The sequence below is a fragment of the Microcaecilia unicolor genome, chromosome 1 (genome assembly GCF_901765095.1).
Source record: "Microcaecilia unicolor chromosome 1, aMicUni1.1, whole genome shotgun sequence".
In the NCBI taxonomy this organism is placed as follows: domain Eukaryota; kingdom Metazoa; phylum Chordata; class Amphibia; order Gymnophiona; family Siphonopidae; genus Microcaecilia; species Microcaecilia unicolor.
In genome coordinates, this window is record NC_044031.1 from 271,278,503 (window position 1) to 271,304,345 (window position 25,843).

At 43.9% G+C, this 25,843-nt stretch overlaps 1 protein-coding gene across 1 annotated transcript in view; it reads right to left on the reverse strand.

The window, feature by feature from the left end:
- The window catches only part of CDV3 (CDV3 homolog), a 75,417-nt gene extending 50,373 nt beyond the window's left edge, over positions 1-25,044 (reverse strand). Inside the window, exons 1-2 of the mRNA XM_030206587.1 lie at positions 24,421-25,044; positions 10,799-10,875 (exon numbers count right to left, since the gene is read on the reverse strand). Of these exons, the coding sequence (XP_030062447.1) occupies positions 10,799-10,875; positions 24,421-24,633 (290 nt within the window). The 5' untranslated portion in view covers positions 24,634-25,044. The remainder of the gene's footprint in view (positions 1-10,798; positions 10,876-24,420) is intronic.
- Between the last annotated feature and the right edge of the window lie 799 nt (positions 25,045-25,843).

Consider the following 25,843-nt stretch of genomic DNA (forward strand, 5'->3'; position numbering starts at 1 on the left):
ACCTATGTGCCTTTAAAGTGAAGCTGCTATAGCCTCCAACACCCCGGTTAACAACTAGCAAGCCAGGAACCACCTCCCGGCAGATTTTTCTGGAGCTCGAACAAGGTGCAGCCACCCTGCTAAGGGAGACAGAGAATACTGGAGGCAGTGGAGCTAGCTGGCCAAGAGGGCACTGTGAAAGTTTGAGTGCTCTCTATCTCCCCTGCTGGTTGATGGACGTAACCCATACGTAATGGCTTCATCTGCTTGATGACAAGGAAATTCCTGATTCACATGGAATTAAGAGACCAGCTTAGGGAGAAAGGAAGGAACCTTGCAAAGAGAAACTGAACCCTCCACAATGGCGATATGGGTCCTCACAAGACTGTGTGCCTGCAGCTGGGAATCTCTTCAAGCCAAGGTGATGGCGACCAGAAAAACTGTCTTGAGAGGTTGGTCTTTAACGGAAGCCAACTAAAAAGGCCCAAACAGAGCCTCGGCCAGTACTCTGAAAACAAGATTGAGGTCTCACGAGGGTAAGGAGGATGTGTAGGGGAACACAAATGTGTCAAGCCTCTCAGGAAACAGGACACCTCCCCATGCAAAGTCAGGGAGGTGCCTTTCACCTAACCCCGAAAACTGGAACAGAGCAGCCACCCTGATCCAGTCCCTGCTGCAAGAATTCTAGATTATCAGGATACCTGAGCCCTCCAAAGAGATTGAAACCTGGTGTGCGGGATGGTCTGTAAAACCTTCCATACCCTGACATAAGCCAGAGACGTGGAGGACTTCCAAGAGTGAAAATTGTGTTTCTCTAAGCGCCTCTGCTCAATGGCCAGACCATGAGCCAGAAAGAAGGCCCTGACCTTTGGGCAAGGGAAGAGGGTCACTGACAAAAAAAATACTATTCCCTGCACCCAGAAATATTTGCTTTTTCTTTTTAAATGCCTGGAAGCTGCAGGGGAGCCAGGGAAGAGAAGGACACAATAGGGAAAGTAGGCAAGGGAGGGTGGAAGGACGGGGACCTGCAGGACTGAACCAAAATACTCATAGTGGATGCTAAGTTGCATGACAGGAGGCAGTGGTGCCAAGCTCTATGCTTGACAAGGGCCTGGATAACCTAAGAGCAGCAAGCTATGCAGCCACAGCCAGCAGAGTGGGGAGCTACATAGTAACATAGTAGATGACGGCAGAAAAAGACCTGCATGGTCCATCCAGTCTGCCCAACAAGATAAACTCATGTGTGTATACCTTACCTTGATTTGTATCTGCCTTTTTCAGGGCACAGACCGTACAAGTCTGCACAGCAGTATTTCCCGCCTCCCAACCACCAGTCCCGCCTCCCATCACCGGTTCTGGCACAGACCGTATAAGTCTACCCTCCACTATCCTCGCCTCCCAACCACCAACCTCTCTTCCCCCACCTGCTCCGCCACCCAATTTTGGCTAAGCTTTTGAGGATCCATTCCTATTGCACAGGATTCCTTTATGCATATCCCACGCATGTTTGAATTCAGTTACCGTTTTCATCTCCACCACCTCCCGCGGGAGGGCATTCCAAGCATCCACCACCCTCTCCGTGAAAAAATACTTCCTGACATCTTTTTTGAGTCTGCCCCCTTCAATCTCACTTCATGTCCTCTCGTTCTACCGCCTTCCCATCTCCGGAAAAGATTTTTTTGCGGATTAATACCTTTCAAGTATTTGAACGTCTGTATCATATCACCCCTGTTCCTCCTTTCCTCCAGGGTATACATGTTCAGGTCAGCAAGTCTCTGCTCATACGTCTTGGAACGCAAATGCCATACCATTCTCGTAGTTTTTCTTTGCACCGCTTCCATTTTTTTTTTTTTAACATCCTTCGCAAGGTATGGCCTCCAAAACTGAACACAATACTCCAGGTGGGGCCTCACCAACGACTTGTACAGGGGCATTAACACTTCCTTTCTTCTGCTGATCACACCTCTCTCTATACAGCCTAGCAACCTTCTCGCTACAGCCACCGCCTTGTCACACTGTTTCGTCGCCTTCAGATCCTCGAATACTATCACCCCAAGATCCCTCTTCCCCTCAGTACATATCAGACTCTCACCGCCTAACACATAAGTCTCTCGTGGGTTTCTACTCCCTAAATGCATCACTTTGCATTTCTTCGCATTGAATTTTAATTGCCAAACCTTAGACCATTCTTCTAGCTTCCTCAGATCCCTTTTCATGCTTTCCACTCCCTCCCGGGTGTCCACTCTGTTGCAAATCTTAGTATCATCCGCAAATAGGCAAACCTTACCTTCTAACCCTTCGGCAATGTCACTCACAAATATATTGAACAGAATCGGTCCCAGCACCGATCCCTGAGGCACTCCACTACTCACCTTTCCCTCCTCCGAGCGAACTCCATTTACCACCACCCTCTGGCGTCTGTCCGTCAACCAGTTCCTAATCCAGTTCACCACTTCGGGACCTATCTTCAGACCATCTAGTTTATTTAAGAGCCTCCTGTGGGGAACCGTGTCAAAAGCTTTGCTAAAATCTAAGTAGATTACGTCTATAGCACGTCGAAGATTCAATTCTCCAGTTACCCAAAGAATTCAATGAGATTCGTTTGGCACGATTTCCCTCTGGTAAAACCATGTTGTCTCGGATCTTGCAACTTGTTGGCTTCTAGGAAATTCACTATCCTTTCCTTCAGCATGGCTTCCATTACTTTTCCAATAACCGAAGTGAGGCTTACCGGCCTGTAGTTTCCAGCTTCTTCCCTATCACCACTTTTGTGAAGAGGGACCACCTCCGCCGTTCTCCAGTCCCTCGGAACCTCTCCCGTCTCCATGGATTTATTAAACAAATCTTTTAGAGGACCCGCCAGATCCTCTCTGAGCTCCCTCAATATTCTGGGGTGGATCCCGTCCAGGCCCATGGTTTTGTCCACCTTTAGCTTTCCAAGTTGTTGATACACACTCTTCCGTGAACGGTGCTATATCCATTCCATTCTCGGGTGTACTTTTGCCAGTCCCTCGCGGTCCTTCTCCAAGATTTTCTTCAGTGAAAACCGAAGTATATTTAGCAAATTGGCTTTTTCTTCATCATTATCTACATAGCGGTTCGCTGTATCTTTTAGTTTCACAATTCCCTTTTTAGTCCTTCTTTCACTAATACACCTGAAGAACGTTTTGTCGCCCCTCCTTACATTTCTAGCCATTGCGCCTTTGCCAGACGTACTTCTCTCTTGGCTTCTTTCAGTTTCATCCGGTATTCCTCCCCGTGTTCCTCTTCTTGAGATTTTCTATATTTCTGGAACGCTAACTCTTTAGCCTTTATTTTCTCAGCCACTTGCTTGGAGAACCATATCGGTTTCCTTTTTCTCTTGCTTTTATTTACTCTCCTTACATAAAGGTTCGTGGCCCTATTACTTCTTTCAGCCTGGACCACTGCCCTTCCACTTCATGTTCGTCCTCCCAGCCCATCATCTCCTGCCTCAGGTATTCCCCCATTTTACTAAAGTCAACACGCTTCAAATCCAGGACTTTGAGTTTAGAGTGGCCGCCCTCCACTTCAGCCGTTATATCAAACCAAACCGTTTGATGGTCACTGCTTCCCAGGTGTGCACCCACTCGGACATTTGACACACTATCCCCATTTGTGAGCACCAGATCCAGCATCGCTCCCTCCCTCGTGGGTTCCGTCACCATCTGTCTGAGCAGAGCACTTTGGAAAGCATCCACGATCTCTCTACTTCTTTCCGATTTGGCAGCCGGAACCTTCCAATCTACATCCGGCAGATTGAAATCTCCCATCAACAGAACCTCTTTTTTCTTTCCTAATTTTTGAATATCTGCGATCAGATCTTTATCTAGTTCCTCTAATTGTGTCGGGGGTGTGTAGACAACACCCACGTGGACAGAGGTTCTATCCTCTCTATTTAAGGTGATCCATATCGCTTCTTCTTTTCCCCAGGTCCCTGTCATTTCAGTTGCTAGGTCAGAAAAAGGAGCATCAGACAGCATGACCTACCATCTACCAAGGTACAGAAAATACTGCATCTTTCCAGGGAGCACCACCAGCTAATACTGGCAAGGTCAGCGGTAAAACTTTTTTTTCTCTACCTCCATCCACTGATAAGAGGGGCTAACACCCACTTGTGCAGCTCCCTCCTATTTAGGAGGCACCAAGTGTTCCCACCTTAACCAGTTAGGATTAGCATGCACTAACTCTAGCTGGTTAACACTTCTACATCTATTCTCTGCCCATGACAATATTAATTTTTTTTTAAATGAGTACTGTACACGTTAAAGTCTTTTGCAGTAATTTGTCCATTTGCATACGCTAATGCCATGGTCAGCCTTTTCTTACACACTATGCTTGCGTTAGGGCTTAGGTATTTGGAAGGGGTCCTTTTACTAAAGTGCACTAAAGCTGACAGGACTCTCCGATACAGGATAAGGTATTGAAAAAAGCAAGATGAAATTGCATGGATATAAAAAACAAAACACCAAGATTTGGTGTATGTATGAACAATGGTGACACAAACATGGGTTCTGAAAAGATGATAAATGAGGCAAGGTGGGACTGTAGGGATATTTTCCTGCTCTCTCACCTTTGCTGGACTGAAGCCTATCCAAGCCTGAACAATCTTTTACCAACTAATATGGATTCTACAGCCTCTGCCCTGAACACATTTGAAACCATCAGAACCAGCTTTCTACAAAGGAAAATTACTGCTTGGCATACCCATGACATGTTCACTGCTAACTAGCCTCCAGTATCTCCTGGCAACAGCGAAGGAGCTTACCTCACAGAAGACAAATGTCTACGGGAGTATATGTGAAATCAAGAGGGAGGTTGCTACCATCAGTCTCATGACTATATTCTTTGCTGCTATAACAAAGTCTTGCATTGTGCACCATGAATTCTGCTGGACAGAAGTACACTGTTTGTGATTGGTTCATAGGTATCACTTGACCCAGAAAGATACCAATGTTGAACTGAAGAGGAGGAAAGAAGGTAGAAGCAGCAGAATAGAAGACTTGTTGGTGGACAGATTGTTCTGAGAGGTGGTAGAGTGATTTTTCTAAACACATCAGTGAACTGAATTCCTTGTGAAAAGGCTGATTAGGGCTGCAGAGGAACTGACCTTAAAACTGTGTGATCAGTATACAGAGTAAAGATCTTGGATTTTATTTCTGAGCCGAGATAGACTCACAGAGAATTCTGCTACAGTCTCAACGGAGGAATCCGATTCTTCACCCCACTGAAAGTCTGCAATAAGGACTGTAGGGTAAGAGGAAGCAGGATTTACATAGTAAATGACGGCAGATAAAGACCTGTACGGTCCATTCTGTCTGCCCAACAAGAAACTCATTTACATGGTATGTGATACTTTATATGTATACCAAATAAATATATACATATACACACACACAAACACAGTGCACATCAGATAAGCACATGCTCTGTTTAACTGCATGTCGTACTTCAATCCCTTTTTTGGCACCATCAATTTCTATGGGGACAAACATCAGTTTAGTGCACCACAAGTGCAAGATTCGCTTATATGCATGGTTCAAGACCACTCCTCTGCAAGAAACACTCTGCATAAGCTCGCGCAAGGAATATGGAAGCCGATTGGCGCATGACAACCAACGAGATTTCAAATTTACCATCCTTTAACTGCCACAGGCAGAATAAGCGAAAGAATGTTGTTAAGAGTGTACACTGGGGTCGTCATCATCACAACTATAAGACTAACAGTGCTGAACGAATAGAAGTTCTTAAAAAATTAGAAAAAGTCAAGCATCTATTGCTAAAGAATATGTTGTCAATCCCAGTCAAATTTCACGTGTCTTGAAGCAGAAAGATCAGCTTCTGGAAGACTGGCAGAACAATACAAATCCACAACGGAAACTAAAACAGGTTGGAAAAGCTGAGGAAGTAGAAGATGCTCTTCTTCGGTGGTTCTCTCGAGTCAGGAGCAGACAGTTTCCTGTCAGTGGTACACTGCTTATGGAGAAAGCTAACTAGCTAGCTGAAAGTCTTGGACTAACTGAATTCAAAGCCACTGTTGGAAGGTTGGAAAGATGGAAGGAGAGGAACAGCATAAAATTCAAGAAACAGCATGTGAGGAACAAGACGCTGATTACTTTGGTGCTGAAAATTGGGTTGTTTCAGTTCTTCCTACCATCTTGAACAAGTTTGCACCTCGTGACATTTTCAATGCTGACGAAAACGGTCTCTACTGGCGAGCGATTCCTGATGGAACACTTGCATTCAAACATGCCGAAACTACTGGTGGTAAAAACGTCGAACAGACTGACGATCCTCCTTTGCCATAGTTCATGGTATAGTTAGTCCACTGTTTCGTCAGAGGATTTGTGGTCTAGTAGGATGATAATCTTTCATCAGAATATATTAGTGTAATTTCTTTTAATTTCCTTAAGATATTAGTGGTGTGATCATATATCTACTGAGCCTGCAAATAGGTGGGAAAATGTGGGATACAAATGTAACAAATAAATAAAATATCTTACAATCTATTGGTGAAATATACTTGTGCACTGTAAAAATTTTGTAACTTGCTTTACAATCTATAATAATATTTTTGTTACATTTGTACCCCACGCTTTCCCACTCAAGGCAGGCTTAATGCGGCTTACATATTGTATACAGGTACTTATTTGTACCTGGGGCAATGGAGGGTTAAGTGACTTGCCCAGAGTCGCAAGGAGCTGCCTGTGCCTGAAGTGGGAATCAAACTCAGTTCCTCAGTTCCAAAGTGCACCAACCTAACCACTAGGCCACTCCTCCACTAATATATTACCATTTGTGGCATTTTTCCTTTCATTGGTAGTCTGGCAGAAACCCAAGGCCAAATAAGAGGTACACATCCCCTAGAAATGTGTCCACAGTAATTGCTATTTAGTAATTTTCTGCCAGCCCAAGTACCTTAGCCTACAGAATAGGGGCTCATCCTATTGTTTACATAATAGGGACGTCTCCTACTGTTTCAACAGGACCTCTGATGAAGGAGGTTTATAGCTGTCTAGCAGGTACTTATAAGGCGATGATTGAGTAGTTTTGTAGAGGGGTGGGGAGTGGAGATTCTTAAAAGATATGGAAACTTTTAGTACATTTTTTTTATATACTTTGCACATGAATATATTTTGAAGTTTAATGAAATACAATCACCTTCTTACTGGGTGAATGTTGTCTGGTTTTTTTTTTTTTGGGGGGGGGGGGGGGGGGGGGGGGGGGAGAGTATTAGAGGCCTGGATGTATATTTGCTTGTTTTGGGCTGACAGTTTCTCTTACTAGTTTGATTGAGAAAGTAGAGTAATGATCCTCTTAATGGGTTTGTTTGGTTATAGATATGTATCTTAGATATCATTGTAACAAGTGTAAAAATGTAAATTACAAAAACATAAGCAGGGTCAACAGCCAAGACAGCAAAGATGTAAATTTTAAACTCATGGCAAATTATCAGGACAAGTTTTCAATTATCTTTTAATAACAAATATTGAGGACTGGAGCCAGTCTTACAAAAAAAAAAAAAATTATATATATATATATATATATATAAAGAGAGAGAAAGAGATTTTACACACAAACATTCTCTCTCTCCTCAGAAATCAAATTAAAGTTTTAAGTGTTGTATTTTTCAGAAGGAAAAGCCTCAGACCCCATAACCTGCACTCTCAGTGCCTTGAGTATCTTTTCAATCATCAGTATAAAAACCTTCTATAAAACATGATACTCTTTAATGTCTTAATATTCACTTTTCAGATGCTATAACCCATGAATTAGTGAACAGTTTCACTTATCTTTGAAGTGTTCCACAACCCGTGCTCAAATGGTCCAGCCGACAGTGGCCAATGTTTTACACTGAACACACCACTGCTTCAGGGAACCAGCCGATCTTGAAAGCCTTTAGATCATTAAATGTGAAGCCAAGTCTCCCGAGTGGACCAGCAACCTGATGAAGCACATCTACATAACAACCCCATCCCAGGCTGGATGCACCCGTGGCCAGTATTTTCTTGGGAGGAGGATTTTGGAACGAAAGTCTCCAAATCAAATTGGATCATGTTGTCCACCAGAGAAGGAAATGCCGTAATTCTGGGGTGACTAACATCCTTCAGATTCTCTGTGGCTTGACATCACTGGGAAGCCACAGCCCACTGGGCACCCCACAAATGGAGGCGTGCCATGTGTGTGACATCTACCAAGCTGTGAACTGCTGAGAAGCTGACAAGTGATGGAAATGAACACATCAGCCCTTACTTGAAGGCAGAAAGCCTGAACTGTGTCTAGCAGGACTCCAACATAATCAATTGGCTGCACTGAGAGCAGGTGGAACTCAGTTAATCATGTCCTTTAGATTGTAAGCTCCTTTGAGCAGGGACTGTCCTTCTTTGTTAGATTGTACAGCGCTGCGTAACCCTGGTAGCGCTTTAGAAATGTTAAATAGTAGTAGTAGTAGTAGAAGAACCCTAGTAGCTCCAACACATGAACAGTTCTCTGCAATGATTCTTGAGCACCTTGTTTTGATGTGCTCTTTACCAGCCAATCATCCAGATTGGGAGTTCCCCAGTCTCTACAGCAATGCTGTGACTACTGTAAGCTGTTCTGTAAACACTCTGAGCAGATGAGAGGCCAAATGGCAGAACAAAGTACTGGTAGTGGTGCTTTCCTACTTGAAAACAGATACCTCTGGTGACTTGGAAGTTTATCTAGATGTGGGTGTAAGAATCCTTTAACTCATCCTGAACTTCTTTTGACCAGGTATTTGTTCATGGCCTTTATATCTAAGATGGGACAAAATCACCCTGCCTTTTAGGGCAGGGGTATAAATCTTTGGAGTAGAATCCCTTCTTTCCCTGGTGAATGGGTTCGACTACATCAGCCTTAAAAAGGGAAGAGTTACTCTGCAAGCACTACCTGATGCTGAGAGCAGTCTTGAATCCCTCCAAACTGCACACCAACTGAGGGTATAACCCATCTGACTTTTAAGTATCTACCAATCTGAGGTTACAAGGTGCCACCTTTCTTGGAAAAAACAATAAAAAAAACCTCAGCCTTCCTCCAACAGGTAGGTCATCAGGGACAGGTACTTTTATTATAACTATGCTCTGTTGGAGCCAGTCAAAAGCTCATTCCCTGCTTAGGTTGGGGAGTTGATTGAGACTGCTGGACACTGGGTAATGCCAGAGCTTGCAGGGAAGGGCGCGTTGAGGAAATGAACTCATGCCTTTGAGAATAGCAGGAACCCTTCCAACTGCCACCCAAAATCTTCTCAGAAGTGGAGGCTTAAGAAAGCTGGGGCATGGGTTCCTGAGCTTCTGGCTCTTGAGAAACTATTCGCTATGGAATGGTGCAGAAGCCGGGGCTTCTCAAACCCAGAAGCCTTCTGGACTCTATACATGGAGTCCACCTCTGCACAGTGAGTTGGTCTCCCAATTATTCATCTGTGCAGTCTTAATGATACTGTAGACAGGCACTGTCAACTTCAATGGTGGGGGGGGGGGGGGGGGGGTCATAATCAAGGACATTCAAAATCACAGCCCTGGGTTTGTCCTTCATCTCCAACTTAAATGGAATGGCCTCCACCAAAAAAAGTTCCTGAAGGAGACTTCCTGCTTTCCTGTGGTGGATAGAGGTCTGAAGGTAGACCAAGGGATCCCTCATCCGATAGGTCTTCTGGTTCCACATCAGAAACCCCCCCCCCCCCCCCCCCCCCCCCCCCCGGAGTGATTCAACTCCAACTCAGCAATAGTCCTCATGGGATGTCAGAATCTAAGCCTTCCTCTGTCCACTGTGTGAGAGCACCAATTTATGGATTCCTTGCTAGACTCTGGGATTGCTTCCTTCCTCAAAAGGCTGGAAAGTGCACCACATTGGTTGGTCTAGTTCTGATTACAGATGAGGCGCCGGCGTTGAACACCTGACAGGCATGGGTCCCCAGGACAGGCAGGTAGCAAGAAATGGACAATTATGACCTAAAGTCAAGGAATACCACACAAACTGCCTTTTGTCTGTGTTTCAGCAATAGAATCAGCAGGCCAGAAAAGTGTTGGAGGAGTGGCCTAGTGGTTAGGGTGGTGGACTTTGGTCCTGGGGAACTGAGGAACTGAGTTCGATTCCCACTTCAGGCACAGGCATCTCCTTGTGACTCTGGGCAAGTCACTTAACCCTCCATTGCCCCATGTAAGCTGCATTGAGCCTGCCATGAGTGGGAAAGCGCGGGGTACAAATGTAACAAAAAAAAAATAGCTCTGTGAGCCATGACACACACTACCAGAAGTTTTTCATCCATTTGGATACAGAAAGTGAAAGTGCCTTGGTGCTTTGTAGCTTTTACTACATGAGACGTGGGGTAAGGAATAATATATTGTAGAGGAATATATTCGAGTTATTCCCCAAGTTTTCCACGTCATCACTGTGACCCCTGACGCAGGTGCTAGTCACCGAAACACGGCCCGTGTCGGGTCTTTTTGTCAAGGCTCATTCATTAAAGAACTGTGTTCCATTTTTAAAGGCCCGTGGTGTTGTTTTTTTTGTTTGGACTTTAATTTGTACTTCGTTCCCTCTCTTTTGTTTTATACACACTACCAGAAGAACAGACCAACCACCAGGGAAGCCAGGCCCCATTAGTTGAACAATGATAGGCTTTTCTACCAGCATAAACAATATTTACAGTACTATTTGTATTTTAATTTCTTATATAGATTCTTACAGACTAGTTGCTTCCACCAACACAAAAGATTTAAATCAATTCAGAACCCACACATATACCTACTTAAGGTGGTGGATGTAAAAGATGAAGTCTTACCTTATCTGTAAAGACTGAATTCTAAGACCGCTATAGTCAACCTCTTTTTGTTCAAATTCCTTCCATTCATCATCTTCCTAAAACATAAACAGTAGAAAATCAAGAAGCTTCACAAAAAGCATAAAAATAATGTAAATGAAATATTGCTGTACTGAAATTGTCACTCGTCTTAAATCAGTTTACAAGTTCCAAGGGGTCGACAATCAGAAGCAAATGCAGGCACTAGAGGCTATTGGCGCTATACTAACGCCCACATTTACTCCTGCCACATCAGAGCCAGTGAGCGCATGAAATGCGTCAGCTCTGACCACTAGCATGGAAATGAATGGTAAACAGGGCATTAACCATTCTTACCCAACGTTCAGCAGGAAGCATGCCAAACAAGTGTGCTGCCACCATGGCAAACCCTATGCTAGGAGCTGGTGTTAGGGTTTGCAGAGCTCTGTCCAGCATGAATCTGCATCCCAGCAGGCCTCCACAAAGATTTGACCCAACCTCCTTGGTTTAGTGCCCCCCATACCTTGACATGACAGAAGGAGTAACACTTCCTCCTCCCTCCAGCACTGCCTTCAAAATGGCGATGCACTGGATGGGGCTTCCCTACCATATAAGGATGCACTGCCATTTTGGAGGCGGCGCTGCAAGGAGTGCTACTCCCTCCTCTGTCATTGCCAGGTTGGGGGTGTTCAGGGGCCCAGGGTGGGTGCACTAGACCACCTGTGGACCTCCAGCCCCTTGCATTGGTAATGATTTGACAGGTCTGGGGTTTTGGTTTTGTTTTTTTGACAGCCCAGACCTGTCAAAAAACTTCTGTGGGAGGATTGTGCCTTGGGTGCATGCTCAGGCACAATCCTCCTACAGAAGTACCCCCAAGGTCAAAACTAATAGCACACATAAATTTGCATGCTATTACCTTTGATTATAGGGGCATTATTTCCCCATGCTGTTACGGCACTAATTTTATAGTACTGTTTGGAACAGCGTGGGGAAATTGATCATTGGGGCCTCAAAAAATAGTATCTGTTCTACCTTTTGGAAACCCACTCAAATCTTAAATACAATTAACTACTTGATTCTCATCTTCATCAAAAGCATGAACCTCTGGAGATGGTGATAGAGAAAAAAAACAAATTTAACAAGTATGGATATAATTTAAAGATACACACATTTCAAACACCAAACTGCAAAAAGAAAAAAAAAACCAGCAACTAAGGGAGAATAGGAAATGTGCCATACACTGCTATTTTGGCAAAAAGTAGTTTTACTGAATGACTCTACAATCTCTCTCAAATCCCTTCACCAAGAATAGCCCAAAGGAGGCAGAGAGCAAAGTGTAAAAATAGTTAATTCTGTAACTCATCCTGGTTGGCTCTACAATCCAAAGAATATAATCCCAAAGTACCATGCAACTCTTGGCTGCTTCTGGTCTTTGCACCCTTTCCCTAGCAGCTCTCTAAAGGTGGGTAACATTATCCCTTAAACACCGCTTCCTAAGCTAAAAAGCCAGGAACTTGCCTGCATTATTTAGCCTGCTCTAAATAGGTCTAGTTCTATTATGGTCCTTGAAAATTCTGCCCATCCAAGGTATTCTTGGTCCCTTGTGCATATAAGATTCTGATTTCTAATAAAAGTTTTTATTAGAATCTACAGAGTTACCTGCAAGTGAATGTCAGGTTTCTTTACATTTAGGAAATCCAGTTTAGCAGCCATTCCTGACAGTAGCCTATATTACTTTCATATTGGGGGGGGGGGGGGGGGGGGGGGAGAACACGCAACAAATAATTATTGTACGTATTTATGGTTTTCCAAGCTTCATAATATACTGAACTATTGAATGTTGTATTTGCTTATACTTTTTTTTTTTTTTTTTTTTAAATACTAGAACAAGAGGTAGGTACATGGACAGCAAGTAAGATGAACACAAAGGACCCTGAAAGTAATTCCAAGAGAGATTTATTCTCTTAATATGCACTCTTGATGCAAGGTAACCATGTTTTACCTAAAAAGACTAGAATGAGCATGGAACAAAAAGAAAAACGACTCCACACTCAACGCCTGGAAACTACAACGAAAATACAAATACATCATAAGACAAACAAAGATTATATTACAAAAATAAAATTGGATTAGATTATAAGGACACACAAACTCTTCCAACTCGTGAGCAAATTACTAGATACTACATCGGCGATCTCTAACAACACAGACACACCGGCAGCGGAAGACCTTGTGAAATACTTCAACGAGAAAATTATAAAATTACGACTTAAAATACCTGCCAATACCATCGACTACACTAAACTACTCGACTGTCTAGACCCTAATCCTGGTGAATACCCAGCGGACAGAACCTGGACCAATTTCGACACACTATCGGATGATACCATCTCCCAAATGCTCAAAAGGTTCGCCAAGTCTCATTGTAAACTGGACATATGTCCCAACAACCTAATAAAAACGGCACCTCAACAGTTCATATCCGACCTCACGGAGCACCTGAACTACATGTTACAAATCGGATTCTTCCCACAGGACAAAGGAAATATCTCACCCCAATACCCAAAGATGCAAAGAAAAGTACAAGTGACTTAACCAACTACCGTCCAGTAGCATCTATTCCACTGATAAGCAAAGTAACAGAAGGTATAGTGACCAAACAGCTAACTACTTAAAACAAATTTTCAATACTCCATGACTCTCAATCAGGATTCCGATCCAACCACAGCACCGAAACAGTTCTAGTTACCCTCATGTCAAAATTTAAACAAGCGATCGCAACCGGCAAAAACATTCTTCTACAATTCGATATGTCCAGCGCCTTAGATATGGTTGATAATGGAATACTACTACACATCCTTGAATACTTCGGAATTGGAGGTAACGTTCTCAATTGGTTCAAAGGCTTCCTAACCACACGATCATACCAAGTGGTATCTAACTCGAATACCTCAGCCACATGGACACCTGAATGCGGAGTCCCCCAGGGATCTCCTCTCTCGCCGACCCTCTTCAACCTAATGATGACACCCTTGGCCAACCAAAATCTCAACCCATATATATATGTATGCAGATGACGTAATGATCTACATCCCGTTCAAAAATGATTTAAAGGAAATTTCTAACGACATAAACCAAAGCTTCCATATCATGCATTCATGGGCAGATACATTCCAGCTGAAACTCAATGCAGAAAAAAAACACAATGCCTTATAATCACCTCACAACATAACACGAACAAATTCACCAATATAAACACACCAGACTTGTCCCTTCCTGTCTCGGACACATTGAAAATCCTTGGAGTCACCATTGACCGATATATTACACTTGAAAATCATGCGAAAAATACAACCAAGAAGACGTTCCACTCAATGTGGAAACTAAAAAGAATAAGACCTTTCGTAACCTGGTACAATCATTAGTGCTTAGTAACCTAGACTACTGCAATGCACTATACGTCGGATGTAAAGAACAAATCAAAAACTCCAAACCACCCAGAACACCACAGCCAGACGAGTCATTCCGTGTCAAGTGTACCAGGGGTCCCCACCTCACCATCTCAGATTTTGATGAAATTTGGTACATAGTTTATAATAAAAAACTAAGCTGTGCAAAATTTTAGTTCAAAAGACTAAAAATTGGAGGTTCTAGGGGACCTCAAGTAAAGGGTTGCAAAATGTCGCCTGAGCAAAAATGACATTTTGGGCCAACTTCCAGAAGCTGTAAAACTGCTGTAAAACTGGAAGTTTTAGTAGTACATGGGGGATATTTGGAGAACCTGCACTACCTTTTAGGGCTTAATGAACTGGCAAAACCCCATGTTCCTAGTCCTCTTACTTTTTGAATGGTTTAGGCTCAAACTTTGCCAAAAAAAAAAACGGCAAAAATCAATTTACAGCGATGTTGAGGCTGCTGTAGTTTCTAAACTAGTTGGCCTTTCAGGTTGATTTTTGGTAGGTGTACTAAATGCACGGCTGTAATGAGGCATTCCAATTTGCAGCACTTTCCTTCAAGTGGTTGAAAACTTATAAGCGTTCAAAGTTGGTATAAAAAGCATTTGTGCCCATTTTGGGCTATCTTTGATGCCCTTGATCTCCAGTGGGACAGCTTCAATATTCTTTCTTTTAGCACCATTGGAAAGAGCATATTTCCTTCTATCAGAATATGTAGTTTTCATTTTGGAGTCTCATCATATAAGGATTGCAAAAATGCCCTCAAATGTTTGCGGGCAGCAGCCTGTGATTTCTTCACTACACCCTTGATACAAGTGTAGTAAAAGTGATTCTTCTTTCAAAAAGCACCAATTTTTTAAAATAAAGAACACATTATGTTATAAAACTGTATTCAAGAAAACTAAAAAAACAGGAATGTTTTTTAGGATGTGGAAGGATGAGGCCAGGTTTCATAACAGGTTTAAAGAAAACTGCAGTCAGTTAGGATGACCGACTTGGCCAATTATGATTGGTGGACCTTGTTGCAAGGCGTCTGAGTGTCTGTTGCTGGTGTTTCTTCACCCTTGCTACAGGTTGACCTCTTAGTGAACTGTAGGCATCAAAGTAAGCCTAGCAACAGACACTCAGGAGCCAGGAGGTACCAGAAGCATACAATTGGGCAATGAAACAAACAATTCTGCCTTGCAACAGGGTTCACCAATCATAATTGGCCAATTCTAACTGGCTAAAGAAGTTTTCTTTAAACAGTATATTATAAAACTGTGTTCAAGTAAACTAAAAAAACAGGGTGGAAACCACTGTATACATACTTCTTGTTGAAGAAACTCGCACCTGCACCGACAGGCTCATTTATATTGAATTAAATGCCACAAATGAAGATATTAATCACTTTAGACTGAAGTAAAATTTTACCCATTGAAAACCTGATTGCAAGAATAAATGCGTTTGTTGAACTGATGCTAAATGGGTCATCAATGGATCCAGAAAGATCAGATGAATTTCCACTTTGCTCAGTTGGCTGTTCAAGTACATCAGAGTGTCATTTACTGACATACAATAAAAATAAAGGTTTGAAATTAATTGAAGAGCTTCTGCCTGATCAACAGAAGTTGTTACAAGAGCATTCTGGTCAACTTTTCTATGCTGGATCAACTATTTGCCTTCATCATGAATCCTTACTGTTGAAAAAGTTTGAATTTTTGCAAAGAACCTGCTGTAACCCATTTTCCAAAGGTGGTCATAATGCAAAAAGGGGCTTAAGAGTGCTGGATGACACACTAACAGCCCAGCTAAAGGCCTTAACAAGCAAAATATTTGTGCCGGGTCAGAAACTATGTCCATCTTGTCGAAAAGACGTCAGTAACAGAGCTGCTGATTCTTTATCATCATCAACAGCAGCAGATGATGAACACAGTGACATTTCTGGCAAGTTGAACACAAGTTTGACATCTCTTGGTTTTTCTCCATTAAAAGTTCAAAAAAAAGTCAGCAAGCGTGATGTACGAGGCTACACCAAGCGCAAAATCAGGCGAGTGCAAAATACTTTGAGTCATCATCTTGCAGTTGCTGGTGGCTTAGACCTTCTACCAGTCAGAAATGTGACAAATGTTCCGATTATGATGACCTGCTAAACGAGTTGAAAAACAAAGTCCAAGTTTCAGCAAATCATGCAGAAAAACTGCAAATACTAACTTTAGCACCAAACAGCTGGTCTATTGAAAGAACTGCCTCAGAATTCATGGTTTCAACTAGAATGGTTAAAAAAGCAAGAAATCTGAAATCAGTTTGTGGAATTCTGGCAAAACTACTACTACTACTATTTAGCATTTCTATAACGCTACAAGGCGTACGCAGCGCTGCACAAACCAGACAAGAAGAAAGGTAAAGTTTTACCAGAAGAAACAGAAAAAAAAATTCTTGGCTTTTTTGAAGATGATGAATTCAGTAGACTGTGCCCAGGGAAAAAAGATTTTGTCTCTGTCAGAATTGGCACTGAAAAAATTCAAATGCAAAAGCGCTTGCTGCTTAGCAATCTAAAAGAAATGTATGTTGCATATCGTACTCGAAATGGGCCAGAAGTGGGTTTTTCCAAATTTTGTGAGCTAAGGCCAAAATGGTGTGTCACTGTTGGCTCATCTGGTATGCATTCAGTGTGTGTTTGTGTCATTCATCAAAATGTGAAGCTTATGCTTGCTGGAAGCCATCTGCTGAATGAAGATTACAAAGCACTGATGGCTAAAACTGTGTGCAATTTGGAATGCAAAGAATGCATGCTTCACAGGTGTGAAATATGTCCAGGTAAAGATGTGCTTGAAAATTACCTGACAGAAGTGTTCAGTGATGCTGACCCAGGTGAAACAATCGAGTTTAAGCAGTGGGTTCATACAGATCGCACCACACTGGAGACCAAACAGATGTAAATTGATGATTTTGTATCTGAGCTTGCATTGAAAGTTTCAAACCTGTCAATTCACCATTACATTTCCAAACATCAGACACAATACTTAAAAACTGTTAAAGAAAACCTAAATCCTTGTGAAATTGTTGTTCTCTTGGACTTTGTTGAAAACTACTCCTTTATTGTCCAAGATGCTGTTCAAGGTTTCCACTGGGAAAACAGTCAAGCTACACTGCATCCATTTGTTGTGTACTTCCGTGATGCTTCAAGTGAAATTCAGTGCACAAGTGTTTGCATAATAAGTGACAGCTTGCGGCATGATGCAGTTGCTGTACATGCATTCTTGGAAAAATTAATCGCGTTCTTGAAAAGCAAAATTGGAGAAATAAAATATGTAACACTTTAGTGATGGCTCAGCTGCACAATACAAGAACTTCAAAAACTTTGCCAACTTGTGCTATCAAACAGAATTTAGAATAAGTGCACAGTGGAATTTCTTTGGCAGAAGCCATGGCAAGTCACCACCATGTGATGCCATAGGTGGTACAACAAAGCGACTAGCTGCTCAGGCTAGTTTGCAACGACCTAAAAATAGTCAAATTCTCACAGCACAAGGCTTGTTTGAATTTTGTGATCAAAAAATAAATAAAATCAAGTTCATTTTTGTTTCCAAGGATGAAATTGAATCTTCAAGATCTGCCCAAGAGGAAAGATTCAGTAAAGCTTCCACAGTTGCTGGAACTCGTGAAAATCACCAGTTTATTCCCATTGACTTGAACCAAATTTCAGTCAGTAGAGTGTCAAATGATTCCTCCTCATTTGTTGTCAACCTTTGTCAGTCAGATGACCCAGTGAGCGTACCTGGCATAAATGTGTCTCAACTTCAGCCTGGGCAGTAAGTTGCCTGTGTTTATGACAACAAATGGTGGATTGGCAATGTCTGTGACACATCATTTGAAGAACATGATGCCTTGGTCAACTTTATGCATCCATGCGGGCCTGCACGATCATTTCATTGGCCTAGCAGAAGAGATTCTTGTTGGATTTCTGAACAGCATATTCTAGCAGTTCTTCCAGTACCAGCAACTACAGCACTTGGACGACAGTATACATTTCCAGAAACAGCAGTGAAACTTATCAGTGAAAAATTCTTGTCACTTCAGCACTGAGGTTTTACTTGGGAACCATTAAGACACCCCCATTAGGCTTGAGAAACTAGGCAAAGACAACCAAATGAGGCTTGGGAACCTCAAGTAAGATGCCCACCTTCAGGCTTGGGAACCTGTGCCAAGTGGCTGGACTTGCCTGGCTATCGGGCATGACCTCTTGGCGATGAGGTTGCCACTTCCTATTGAATTGGTAGTGGCGTAGCCACCATGGATCAACGCATGCTTAAAGCAACTGAGTGACTTATACAGCAATTAGAAATATCGATGGGCCCTATATCCGTTTCATCTATCATTCAACAATACTGGCCAAAAAACACTTTTTTTGCAATCCTTATATGATGAGACTCCAAATTGAAAACTACATATTCTGATAGAAAGAAATCTGCTCTTTCTAATGGTGCTAAAAGAAAGAATATTGAAGCTGTCCCACTGGAGATCAAGGGCATCAAAGATAGCCCAAAAAGGGGAAAAATGCTTTTTATACCAACTTTGAACGCTTATAATTTTTCAACCACTTGAAGGAAAGTGCTGCAAATTGGAATGCCTCATTACAGCCGTGCATTTAGTACACCTACCAAAAATCAACCTGAAAGGCTAACTAGTTTAGCAACTACAGCAGCCTCAACATCGCTGTAAATTGATTTTTGCCGTTTTTTTGGCAAAGTTTGAGCCTATACCATTCAAAAAGTAAGAGGACTAGGAACATGGGGTTTTGCCAGTTCATTAAGCCCTAAAAGTAGTGCAGGTTCTCCAAATATCCCCCTTGTACTACTAAAACTTCCAGTTTTACAGCTTCTGGAAGTTGGCCCAAAATGTTATTTTTGCTCAGGTGACATTTTGCAACCCTTTACTTGAGGTCCCCTAGAACCTCCAATTTTTAGTCTTTTGAACTAAAATTTTGCACAGCTTAAGTTTTTTATCATAAAGAGACTATGTACCAAATTTCATCAAAATCTGAGATGGTGAGGTGGGGACGACCTTTAAAATTGGTCCACTTGACACGGAATGACAGACTCATATTCGGTAAAACAAAATATGAAAGTGCTACATCCTTAAGGGAAAAACTACATTGGCTTCCACTCAAAGAACGTATGGCGTTCAAAGTATGCTCTCTAACTCATAAAATCATTCGTGGAGAGACCCCAGCCTACATGTTAGACCTGATAGACTTCTGACACCCAGAAATGCTAAAAGCTCTTCTTGAACATTCCTCAACCTCCACTTCCCCAGCTGTAAAGGTCTCAAATACAAACTAATGCACGCGTCAAACTTTTCTTACCCAAGTACACAAATATGGAACGCACTACCGCGCAATGTAAAAGCCATCTGGGAACAAACAAACTTTCGCAAATCCTTAAAGACCCACCTCTTCAACAAGGCATACCACAAAGATCAGCAGATATAATTACAACTCATCGCCACCATGCTTATATCAGAAATAAGTGCTTATTTTATACTACTGAAAAAGGCCCATTTCTGACTGTAATGAAACAGGCGCTAGCAAGGTTGTCCTCGGAGTGTGTATGTTTGAGAGTGTGTGCTATAGTGACTGTGTGAGTGTGTGTGATTGAGTGAGTGAGACTGGGTGCGAGTGTGTCCATGAGAGAGAGTGTGTGTGTGAATTTTCCTCGGAGTGTATATGTTTGAGAGAGTGTGTGTGAGTGTGACTGTGTGAGTGAGAGAGAGTGAATGTGCGAGTGTTTGTGTGTGTGATACAGAGAGAGTGAGACTGGGTGTGTCCATGAGAGAGACTGTGTGTTTGAGAATTTTCCTTGGAGTGTGTATGTTTAAGAGTGTGTGTGAGAGTGACTGTGTGAGTGAGAGAGAGTGAGAGAGTGAATGTGCGAGTGTGTGTGTGTGTGATAGAGTGAGACTGGGTGCGAGTGTGTCCATGAGAGAAAGTGTGTGTGAGAGAATCCGAGTGTGTGCCAGGAGCCCCTCCCTCCGAGTTCCAGGCTCATCCCCCCTCCCTTCTTCCGAGTTCCAGGGTCCCTTCCAGTTTCTTGGTCCCCCCAACCTCTCTCACAGTTTCAGGGTCCTCAACCCAAAATCCTTTTGTCCTTTACCTGTTAAGACACAGTTTATCCTGTAGAAACAGCTTTAGATGTGTTTCAGATGTAAGAAGGAAATAAACCGACAATGTGGATGAGCAGATCCTAGGTGTGCTTGGTTTGAGTGTATGTGAATGACGGCTGTGTTGGGGTAGGAAACTGAGATTAACCAAAGGGCTTCCTTGCTTAGAGTGTAGTGAATTTGCGTTCTGCAGCATTGCCGGAGTCGTAGTGGAGAGGGAGGGCGGCAGAACGTTGTGTGTGAGGCTGTTGGAGGGTGGGTGAGGGTGACTGTGGGATGGGGGCGGGGTCCAACGGCGATTTACTTTTGGCTTCTAATGACGGCTGCGTTGCAATGGGGAGTTGAAGCAGAGAGGGGTTGGAGGGTGTAGCAACTTTGGGGAGGGGTTGGAGGGTGGAGCACTGGGTGTTTTGACCTCGGGGGGGGGGGGGGTGGTTGGAGGGGGGAGCGGTTGCAACTTGTGGGGGGGGGGGGGGTTTATTGTTTGCAACTTGGGGGGGTGAGGGGTGGTGACTTTGGCGGTGTTTTTGTGCGGCGCTGCTTTTTTTTTTTCCTGACGGAGGGGGTGGGGTGAGCTGCGGCGAGGACCCGTTTGGGGGGGGACGTGGAGATCGGAGCAGTGGGTGGTGCTACTCGGGAGGGAGCGGAGGGTGGAACACTGTGTTGTGACTTTGGGGGTGGGGGGGGGGGGGCGGGAGCGGTGGCAACATGTGGGGGTGGAGGGTGGTAGTGTTGGCAACTTGGGGGTGTAGGGGTGAGGGGTGTTGACTATGTGGGTGTGCGGCGGTTTTCTTTTTTTGTATGTGACTGAGGGGTGGTGGTGAGCGGCGGTGAGGACTGTCCAGCAATCTATTTTTTTTTTTGGGGGGGGGGGGGGGAGTGGATGGTGGAACAGTGGGTGGTGTGACTCTGGGGAGAGGGTGGAGCAGGGTGTTGTTACCTCGGGGGTGGGGGGGTGGGTTGAGGGGGGGAGCGGTGGCAACATGTGGTGTTTGCAACGTGTGCACATGGTGGTGAATCCCTCATTCGTCCTTGAGTGTTGGCTCCGCCCTCGTGTTGACGCTGAGGGCGGAGCGATACGATTGGTTGAGTGCCACTGTTCTGCCCTCGACGTCATCACGTTTGACGTAAGGGCGGGGCCAGCACTCATGGACGAATGGGGGTTTTACCACCATGCATTTAGAATGTTGGGACTTGTGGAGGCGCGTTTTATATATATAGATTCTTTACAATGTTATTCACACCTTACCTAAATCAGAAATGTATTCTGTATCCAAATGCTTGACTATATTCTTGATCATGTTATTCATGACCTGTATGCAACAATAACTTATCTCAATCTTTATTTACCAAAGCGACTTACTGTAAGCCACATTGAGCCTGCAAATAGGTAGGAAAATGTGAGATACAAATGCAATAAAAAATAAACAACAAGATTGCATCAGGGGTCGTTTTACACTTCCTGATATCATCTAGATAGTGTCAGAGTCTTGTGCTTTAACAAAAACCACTATACACCATTGTTCTTGTCTCAGTAATAACCATAGGAGCCAACGTTTCAAAATTATTGGGGGAGCTCAAGCACATACATGGAATTTTCTCAATATTGGGGGTGCTCAAACCCACAGAGTCAGCTCTACTACTACTACTAAACATTTCTAAAGCGCTACTAGGGTTACGCAGCGCTGTACAATTTAACATGGAAGGACAGTCCCTGCTCAAGGAGCTTACAATCTAAAAAGACAGGTGTACAATCTAAAGACAAGTGTAGAGTCCGTCTGGTAGGTAATACTATATTTCATGAGAGGTTAGGTGCCGAACGCGGCATTGAAGAGGTGAGTTTTAAGCAGAGATTTGAAAATGGGTAGGGAGGGAGCTTGGCGTAGGGGTTGAGGAAGATTGTTCCAGGCAAAGGGTGAGGCAAGGCAGAATGAGCGGAGCCTGGAGTTGGCACTGGTGGAGAAGGGAACTGACAGGAGGGATTTGTCCTGTGAGCGGAGGTTACGGGCGGGGACATAGGGGGAGATGAGGGTAGAGAGGTAGTGAGGAGCCGCAGACCGGGTGCATTTGTAGGTAAGGAGGAGAAGCTTGAATTGTATGCGGTATCTGATCGGAAGCCAGTGAAGTGACTTGAGGAGAGGAGTGATGTGAGTATATCGGTTCTGGCGGAATATAAGACGTGCGGCAGCGTTCTGAACAGATTGAAGAGGGGATAGATGGCTACGTGGGAGGCCGGTGAGGAGTAGGTTGCAGCAGTCAAGGCGAGAGGTAATGAGAGCATGGACGAGAGTTCGTGTGGTTTGCTCAGATAGGAAAGGGCGAATTTTGCTGATGTTGAAGAGGAAAAAGCGACAGGTCTTGGCAGTCTGTTGGATATGCGCAGAGAAGGAGAGGGAGGAGTCAAAGATGACTCAGAGGTTGCGGGCAGATGGGACGGGGAGGATGAGGGTGTTGTCAACTGAGATGGAGAGTGGAGGAAGAGGAGAGGTGGGTTTAGGTGGAAAGACGAGGAGCTCGGTTTTGGACATGTTCAGCTTCAGGTGGCGGTTGGACATCCAGGCAGCAATGTTGGATAAGCAGGCCGATACCTTGGCCTGGGTCTCCGCGGTGATGTCTGGTGTGGAGAGGTATAGCTGGGTGTCATCAGCATAAAGATGATACTGAAAACCATGAGATGAGATCAGTGAGCCTAGGGATGAGGTGTAGATTGAGAAGAGAAGGGGTCCAAGGACAGATCCCTGGGGAACTCCAACAGATAGTGGGATGGGAGTGGAGGAAGATCCATGAGAGTGTACTCTGAAGGTGCGGTGGGAGAGATAAGAGGAGAACCAGGAGAGGACAGAGCCTTGGAACCCAAAAGAGGACAATGTGGTAAGAAGTAAATCATGATTGACAGTGTCAAACGCAGCGGATAGATAGAGCAGGATGAGGATGGAATAGTGGCCTCTGGATTTGGCAGGTGTGGCAGCTCTTAAGGTGGAAATGTTACTAGATCCAGCTTTTATGGTAATAACCAGATATTGTTGAGTGTTTTAACAAAACATAACCAAACCAATGGGGAACTCCAATTGTGCCGGTGAGCATGAATCTGTCGTTGCAACCTTACAGAAAGCTGCAAGTCAGGTAGTTCTGAAGGTGGAATGCAAAAGATGCAGCTTTGAAGCTACTCACAGGGACAACTTCTTTAAGATGGGTAAAAATCCGGATCCCAAAGAATATGCAGGTGTGGCAGCTCTTAAGGTGGAAATGTTACTAGATCCAGCTTTTACTTTAAGTTTTTCCCTGTGCGTGCAACAAATTTACACGAACCCTAATGTCTTTGAAAGGATCTGCTAAAGTGTTTAAAAAAAAAGGGATTGCATAGTTAGAACAGCACATGTATTTGGCACCACAACGTTTTCCCTTCCTAACGAAAGGCATTGGATTTACGGTATAAGCAGCACTACATGCAGGTGCCGGGAAAAGTGAATACTCAAAATATCTGTGGAAGGCGACTAAGCCACTGTCCTCAGCGTACAGCAATTAGACATGAGCAATAGTTCTCTTAAAGCTCTCCTTCAAACCATGCCCAGATGAAAAGTTTGTGGCGTTACTATAACTTGGAGTATGTGTAAATACCGCTTGGGGAAAGTTTTCTGAGAACACACGTATACTTCCGCTGTAAAATATAAGATCTACCTATGGTCTGAAAGCTCAAAGCACCCCCAGATCGTGCCTCCTTCAAACTTCTAGTGCCTTATATATATATAATATAAAAAGTGGCTAAACACGTATAAAGTCATTGGCAAATACTGCTTTACACGTGGAAGCGGCAGCTAACTGCACGCTTAGAACACGTTCGGCACACTCTACCAAGAAAAATTATAACTCTAGCACTTGCCACCCGGTACCACTCGCTTCTCTCTCCCCTCCCCCCTCCCCGAATTCTGGGGCCTAACTTATGAGCTAGAACTAATGCGCATTAAGCGGCGAGGTTGGCACTGTGGGGACCCGCTCTCCACATTGCGCGCACCCCCTCTCCGTCCTCACCTTCTCCTGCTGCGTGTCCGGGTTGTCATTCTTTACAGATTTCTCCTTCCGGGCCACTTTACTGCTCTGCTTTCCGGGCAGGATGGGGCCTTCAGGCGGCCGACTCCCAGCTGGGCTGCGGCCGGCCCCACCACCTCCCCCTTTCTCTTTCTTTTTCTTCTTGTCCCTCTTGGCGAAGAAGTCGTCCAGGCTCCTTTCCTCGGGCTCAGCCATAACTCCCTTCGCACTTTCCGTCTTCCACCGCCGAACACCACAGGCACGCGCCTCTCACCGGGCCCACCCCCAACTACGATAGAAAAAGAAATATAGTTTATACCGCACGTCGTCCGACGAAATCAGAATATGTGGTGCCTTTTTTTTTTTTGCCCCTTCCTTTCTTTTTAACCTCCCCTCCCAGGGGCCGGTCTACAATTGGTACAGTCCGTCACAAGAGCGCTCGCTCCAGTAACTAGTCGGTACGCAGCTGAGTTTAACACGTTACAACGTTCGCTGGAAGTTCTATACCGCGTGACAACAATGTCACCGGCGTTACCACACACGCACGGTCAAGAAGAGACTACTGCCTTAACGTGGTACTTTTGGTAACGAAAGGGCGTTGCCAGAGTGCGTGTGCGCAGGCGCAATGGTGCGACGCAAACCGGCACTCGGCATAGGAGGAGTAGGAGAGAGAACAAGCCAACCGCGCGCGAGGAATAACCTGTACGGCCAATAAAAGCTTTTGAGAGGAGGTGTACGATTGTTGGTGACGTCACTTCTGATTTTAATCTATCTACGTATCTTATGACGTGACACGACGCGAATATTAATAGCACCTAAGCTTGGTTGAGAAAGCGCTGTTGTATTATACTATGAATGTGTGGAGAAAGGTAGGGTGATGGTAACTAGTATAGCGTTTGTAGTGATGCGGTGTGACTCTGCTTTTGCTAGGCATGTTTCCATGGGCGTGGTGGTTAAACTTTTACTACAGTGTATTTTGTGGTAGTTGGAGGTGGATAGGTTTTTCATGGTTCCTATTTAACACTTTACTGTAATGGAAGGAGAGGTATTAGACAAAAAGTAACAACTGATACAAGTATATGGGTAACTAACTATAGAAGAAAGTACTGGCAGGGTAAGGATGTGCTTGTGCCAGACCCCAATTGTAATGCAGAATGGGAGCTGCGCAAGCATCTCTTCAGCAGTGAGGTTACTTGGACCCCTTAATATTATTACACCTATTATCATTGCTGGAGTTCTGGGAGAAGATAAAAGGTAGCTTGGAGCTGTAGTAGAGTAAACTCGATGCAGAGAAATAAGGTAAAATGTAGATCTCTTAAATCTACTCAGCCTCTTTAAATCCAGCCGCTTTTTGTTTTGGCTGCTGCAGGTAAAGGCAAGGCAACGGAGAGCGTGAGAAGTAGGGTAACAATCACAGTAATGCTGG